The 7,096-nt window shown below is 48.5% G+C and overlaps 1 protein-coding gene across 1 annotated transcript; it reads right to left on the reverse strand.

Moving 5' to 3' along the window:
• Positions 1–105: 105 nt before the first annotated feature.
• Positions 106–3,494, reverse strand: MIP (major intrinsic protein of lens fiber). Its single transcript, XM_017853282.1, has 4 exons — positions 3,103–3,494; positions 2,440–2,604; positions 1,921–2,001; positions 106–476 (listed from the first exon to the last, which is right to left on the reverse strand). Exons 1-4 carry the CDS (start codon positions 3,460–3,462, stop codon positions 291–293), a joined length of 792 nt encoding a protein of 263 aa, XP_017708771.1. The 5' UTR covers positions 3,463–3,494; the 3' UTR covers positions 106–290.
• Between the last annotated feature and the right edge of the window lie 3,602 nt (positions 3,495–7,096).

A 7,096-nucleotide genomic window follows, 5' to 3' on the forward strand; every position in this document is an offset into this window, starting at 1 on the left:
CCCAAAACTCAGACACAGCCACACTCATTCACATTCATATGCACAATCAGCACACACGGCGAAGAGAGGTGGGATGGGGAGGAAGGGAAGTTCGCACCAACCAGCTCATGAATGCAACTTGAAAGATTTCACACAGCAAAAGGAAAAAAAAAAAAAACAAAACACATACATAAGTTAAAAAATAAAGAAGTACATGCCCCTCCCCACAGTCTCTTTCTTCATCTAGGGGCTGACTCAACCTCTCCACGTAAACTCAGAAGCTTTCTACTCCCTCTATTCAGCTGGAGCTTCTACAGGGCCTGGGTGTTCAGTTCAACAGGTTCCCCTGTGACTTCTGGTTGTCCATTGGAGTCTTCGGGTTTGGCACCCCTGAGGACAGACAGTCTCTCAGAAATACTCTTGAGCCGGGGGAAGAGGAGGAAGTCATAGAGGAGGCTGCCCAGACCCCCTCCAATGATTGGGCCCACCCAGTACACCTGTAGGAAGAGAAAAGGAATACTCAGGCTTGGGGAGGGGACAGAGCAGCAAGGCTGCTCTTTTTCCAACCGCATTAGTGGAAAACAAGATATTGTGCACTTGATATATACAATAAACTCACCGTTTATTTTCTGATTCATCAAATTACTCCTGTATCCCACACCTTAGCATGTGTATACTCTATTTGTTGTTATCAATTTGCATTAGTTTGTATGTTGCTTTCAAAAATGTTTTATAAATTGTGTGAAATACATGTAAAATTTACCATATTAAATATTTCTGGGGCCAGGCATGGTGGCTCACGCCTGTAATCCCAGCACGTTGGGAGGCCGAGGCGGACAGATCATGAGGTCAGGAGATTGCAACCATCCTGACTAACACGGTGAAACCCCGTCTCTACTAAAAAACACAAAAAATTAGCCAGGTGTGGTGGTGGGCACCTGTAAACCCAGCTACACGTGAGGCTGAGGCAGGAGAATGGCATGAACCCGGGAGGCGGAGCTTGCAGTGAGCCGAGATTTTGCCACTGCACTCCAGCCTGGGCGACAGAGCCAGACTTCGTTAAAAAATAAAAAATAAAAAATTTTGAACAGGAACAGTGGCTTACTCCTGTAATTCCAGCACTTTGGGAGGCCAAGGCAGGCGGATCACAGGTCAGGCGTTTGAGAACAGCCTCACATATAACTTTCACACATTTCTCGTAATGTCCCATTTTATAGTAAAATAAACTGAAGCACAGAGTGATTATTTGCCCATGGTCACACACAAAACCAATAATGTATTAGAACTGGGATGGAGCTGGGCGCGGTGACTCAAGCCTGTAATCCCAGCACTTTGGGAGGCCGAGACGGGCGGATCACGAGGTCAGGAGATCCAGACCATCCTGGCTAACCTGGTGAAACTCCGTCTCTACTAAAAAATACAAAAAAACTAGCCGGGCGAGGTGGCGGGTGCCTGCAGTCCCAGCTACTCGGGAGGCTGAGGCAGGAGAATGGCATAAACCCGGGAGGCAGAGCTTGCAGTGAGCTGAGATCCGGCCACTGCACTCCAGCCTGGGTGGCAGAGCGAGACTCCGTCTTAACAAAAAAAAAAAAAAAAAGAACTGGGATGGAGCTGAGGTCCATTTGTGCTCACAACACGTCCTGATCTCTGAGAGCAGAATTTATTGTGCTTGTATTTGTCTCTCTTCATACCCCCTGGTTCAGCAACCAGTGAATACTCAGTGCATGCTCCCTGACTAACCAGAGAAGGAACAATATGAGCGAAAGCCTCTCCTTCTGGCAAAATCATGATTCCTGCTCACACAGGCATGCCAAACTCTCTGACAGCCCCCTTAGCTGAGTGCTGGTACACGCAGAAGGAAAGCAGGAATCCAGCCTGGAACCTGCAGTCTACAACCATCCAGAAGGGCTCCAGGATCTTGCCCCCTCTCCCTTCACTCACCCAATGATTGGTGAAGTTCCCAGTGAGAATGGCAGGAGCAAAGGAGCGGGCAGGATTCATGCCTGCACCAGTATAATACATCTGCAAAAGAGACAGTTGTAACTCAGACACCCCCCTACTCTACCCCAGCTTCTCTCCCCACAACCCACATTGCCCCTGAGAGATGGCGTCTTGTCTCCAATCAGCAGCAAGTGGAGAGAGACAGCCTGCATGACTCTGCAGGAGTTCCCACAATGGGGTGAGGGCAACTGATGCCCTATCTGGGAACAGACTATGGATCCATAGGCAAAGCCCATGTCTAGCCATGATGCATGCATTTCTACCTTGGGGTCAAGAAGGACTAGATATAGCAGTCACAAGAGAGGGATAGGGCAGAGTTGATTCCTTTGTGCCAGTACAGAGTGCAATGGATAATGTGCATGTTTGACAGCGAAGTAGACAGGAAGAACCCTTAAAAGTTGGGAAAGGTTTAGGGGCCCCAGAATCCTTGAATGAGAAGTTGCTCTCCTTCCTGCTTACCCCAAAGAGGTGCCCCAGGGCAAGGGAGAAGCCAACGGCCAGGGCCACGGAGCCTAGTTGGCCATTCCGCCTCTCATCGTATGTGGCAAAGATGCAGAGCACGAATTGGAGTGTCAGGAAGATCTCCACTGTGGTTGCCTGGGCCACGCTCACCCCAGGGTGCAACTGCGCAAAGGAAGAAGAAGAGAGGCAGCTCATGAGGGCTGCCACAGTGTTACCTCCTCAAGACTTCCCCGGCAAGGATCTCCTTATGGCATCAGGTTCCTGGAGAGGAAGGATAATACAACCCCCTTCATAATCATTGTATTTGCATCTTAGTATCTCCTAACAATGCTCCTTCATGATGGAAATGATTGCAGCCACTTACATGGATGAGGAAACTGAGGCCTTGAAAGGTAAAATAAGTATCCTCAAGAACCTGAAAGGAGTTGGAAGGAAAGCTGAAACTCAAACTCAGGTTTCTTAATTATCAGTCCAGGGACCTATGCCTTCCTTAAAGCTCTAAACCACCTGTCAATCCTCTCCACTTTGACACACACATGCTCACACATGCACATATTGTCCCAGACCCCAGGGGAGCTGATTCACCTGCACCAGTCAGGGAGTCAGGGTAACAGAGAGTCAGGACACTAGGTTTCCCATCCCCTCTCAGCCAACCATTACCGTGTTGAGTGCTAGGTTTCCTCGGACGGCAGGCGGGGTAACGCTATACAGCACAGCAGCCCCAGCCACAGCTCCCAGGAGCTGGGCTGCCATATAGCAGAAGGCACGGAGCAGGGACATCTGGGAGCCCACAAGGAAAGCAAAAGTGACTGCAGGATTGACGTGGGCTCCACTGATGTGGCCCACAGACTGCACCAGTGTAGCCAGGGCCAAACCAAATGCCATAGCCACCTGCAGAACATGCAGGGGTCCAGGAGCCCAACGCAGTGAGGACCCCAGCCCGAAGAAGACATAGAAGAGGGTGGCAAAGAACTCAGCGAATATGGCCCTCCAAAAGGAGGCTGACCGCAGTTCCCACATGGCAGGGGGGATGGGCACAGTGCCTGGGTCCCTGCTACCCCCGTGGCCTTGTCTGGGTGGATGGTCCCCTTTATAGAGGACTCTTAATCCCTGGGAGGGGCAGACTGAGGTAGCTGGCCCAGCCCCTTAACCCCTTCACAGCTGTGGAGGGCTAAGTCCCCTCCCATACATGGTAAAGATGCTGGATTTTCCCTCCTGTCTCAACTGGGAGATGAGCCAAGAGAGCCATGGCAGTGAGGGTGGGATTGGGGTCACAGCAGGAGAAACTATGAGAAGTGGGGGTGAAGACAGTGGGACTGAAAGAGTCTGCCCTTCTATATGTGTCAAAATTGGGGTTCATAGTCCTTATTGACATCTACATTAGAATACTCTTCAGCTCTCTTTGGAAGGCCCATCAAGCTGAGCTCACTTCATGGCATTTGGGGCTGAGCTCCTGGGGACCTCAGCCTCCTCTGAGTCTGCCAGGGGTAAGGGTGGGGGTGGGGGTAAGGAGTGGGGTTCAGCAGGGAAGTTAGATAACTAAAGAGAATTCTTTAGTTCCCAGGGATTAGAAGCCTTTCTCCCATTGGCTAGTTTGGGCTGGAATCTGTGGACCCTGCAGCTCTGGGACAAAATAGTTCTGCTGTGTCTGGCTTTCTCTGAGCCCAGGTTCCCTACCCCCAGTCCATGACAGTACCTCCCTTTTCAAACCCTAGGCCTGGTTTTTTAAACCACAGGGACCAACAGAGAGAAGACACTCTCATCCCCGCATGGGCTGGGGGTGGGATTGGAGGGATAGGAATGGGAAAGGGACTCATAGTTAAACCTTAGAATCAGCTTGTATTTCATCTTTCCTAACTCACATGGTCATAGCAAGAAGTAGTGAAAGGAAGGAAACTGAGTCATGGCTATGAAGCAATGGGAAGGTCTAATGTCCTCTAATACAGCCATGATCAACACATCCTAAACCTTGATCCCTAGGGAAAGGTATGGGTGTGCTGGGATCAGATCTGGGGAAACAGCCGGTCAAGGAGAGGGAAAAGGATAATATGGGGAAGGAAAGTTTGGGGAAAGAGGTTCAGTTGTGCTCGGGCCTGGTGAGGGACTTGGGACCTAGGCGTGGGGTTGTGTGATGATGGAGAAGGTGGAATGGGACATACTGATAGGTTCTACCATCTCCACATAGTGGCAAGTCATACTGGCCACAAACTTTTCTCATAAAGCACTAGAGAACAGAAATTCGAGGTGAGGCCTGCGAATGGTGCCCAGCATGGGTCCCACCCTGTACACCTATGGGGAGAGAGAAGGAACACAGATCAGGGACTGTGCTTTCTCCTCATAATACCCAGCTTGGGGATGGACAGAAAGAGAGTTATAGTGAAGGTAGAGGGTCCATCTAACCTATCCACTGGTGGGAAGAGTTGCTGAGAACAGGCCAGAGAGCACCCAAAGGGTTTGGAGCTCTCAATCACGTAGAAGAGAAACAGTCCACCAGACATCATTGGAATCTCCTATATTCTAGAAGCTTCATCAGTCTCCTGACTTCAGGCCCCGTGACCCTCGATGCATCTCTCGCAGTAATGCTCCCAGATCCCAGTCACCACTGCTGGCCTCAGGAAGCATGCAGGGTTCATGCCGCCTCCAGAAAAAGTCCCCTGGATAGGAGAAAGAGAGAGGGTAGCACATCATGGTGTTAAGAGCAGAGACTTTGGCCACAGATACTCTGGTCCAATTAGGTGAGGATAAAAAGTGACAGAACTGGCTGGGTGTGGTGACTCACGCCTGTAATCTCAGCACTTTGGGAGGCCAAGGCGGGTGGATCACCTGAGGTCAGGAGTTCGAGACCAGCCTGACCAACATAGTGAAACCCCGTCTTTACTAAAAATATGAAAAATTAGCTGGGCATGGTGGCGGGTACCTGTAATCCCAGCTACTGGGGAGGTTGAGGCAGGAGAATCGCTTGAACCCCCGGGAGGCAGAGGTTGCGGTGAGCCGAGATGGCGCCATTGCACTCTAGCCTGGGCAACAAGAGCGAAACTCCGTCTCAAAAAAAAAAACAAACAAACAAAACAAAACTACAGAACCAGTTACAACTGCTGGTGGGAGTATAAACTGAGATATAATTTTTTTTTTGAAACAGGGTTTCGTCCTGTCACTCATGCTGGAGTGGAGTGGTGCAATCACAGCTCATTGCATTTTCAACCTCCTGGGCTCAAGTGATCTTCCTATCCCAGCCTCCCAAATAGCTGGGACTACAGGTGTGTACCACCATGCCCAGTTAATTTTTTTATTTTTTGTAGAGATGGGGTCTCACTCTGTTGCCTAATCTGGTCTCAAACTCCTGGGTTCAAGTGCTCCTGCCACCTCAGCCTCCCAAAGCATTGAGATTACGGGCATGAAGCACGATTCCCCACCTGAGATAATGACTTTAGGACACAGTTTAACACTTACTTATAAAGATGAACAAATTACATAATTTCTTTTTTTTTTTTTTCTTTGAGACAGTCTCACTTTGTTGCCCAGGCTGGAGTGCAGTGGCGTAATCAGCTCACTGCAACCTCTGCAATTTTTATGCATCAGCCTCCCAAGTAGCTGGGACTACAGGCGCCTGCCACCATGCCCAGCTAATTTTTGTATTTTTAGTAGAAACGGGGTTTTACCATGTTGGCCATGCTGGTCTTGAACTCCTGACCTCAAGTGATCTGCCCCTCTCAGCCTCCCAAAGTGCTGGGATTACAGGTGTGAGCCACCATGCTAGGTCAAATTACATAATTTCTGATTTAGCAACACCACTTCTCACTTATATACCCAAGAGAAACTTGGGTAGCACATCATGTAAATGTAATGTAATTGTTGGCTGGGGGCAGTGGCTCTCACCTATAATCCCAGCACTTTGGGAGGCTGAGACCGGCAGATCACCTGAGGTCAGGAGTTGGAGACCAGCCTGGACAACATGGTGAAACCCCATCTCTACTAAAAATACAATAATTAGTCGGGCATGGTGGTGAGTGCCTGTAATCCCAGTTACTCATGAGGCTGAGACAGGAGAATTGCTTGAACCCAGGAGGTAGAGGTTGCAGTGAGCCAAGATCGTGCCACTGCACTCCAGCTGGGCGACAAGAGTGAAACTCTGTCTCAAAAATAAAATAAAATAAAAGTAATTGTCAAGGTTCTAGTTTTTCTTTTGGGTGGATGGTTAGAAATGATGCTTAATCATTATTAAAAACAAATAAGTGGGAGCCATATATAGGCCAATGAGGAGAGGATATCATGAACAACAAAATATTCTGTGTACCCCAAATTAATTAAAAACAGCAGTTACAACAATATATGCTTTACCACTTTCTATTTGGGCAAGTTATCCCTGCTATATATAGGTTCCAGGCGGGCAGGAACCATGTCTAATTTTTCGCCAGTGCAAACCTGGTGCTTAACACACAGAAGGCAGTAAATAAATATTTGTTGAATAGATTAGATTAGCATAAGCTTGCTCGCTCTTTCTTTCTTTCTTTCTTTCTTTCTTTCTTTCTTTCTTTCTTTCTTTCTTTTTCTTTCTTTTTCCTTCCTTCCTTTCTTTCTTTTTCTTTTCCTTCTTTCTTTCTGTCTTTCTTTCTCTCTTTCTTTTCTTTCTTTCTTTCTCTCTTTCTCTTTCTTT

This window comes from Rhinopithecus bieti, unplaced genomic scaffold, assembly GCF_001698545.2.
Source record: "Rhinopithecus bieti isolate Rb0 unplaced genomic scaffold, ASM169854v2 scaffold_35950, whole genome shotgun sequence".
NCBI classification, from domain to species: domain Eukaryota; kingdom Metazoa; phylum Chordata; class Mammalia; order Primates; family Cercopithecidae; genus Rhinopithecus; species Rhinopithecus bieti.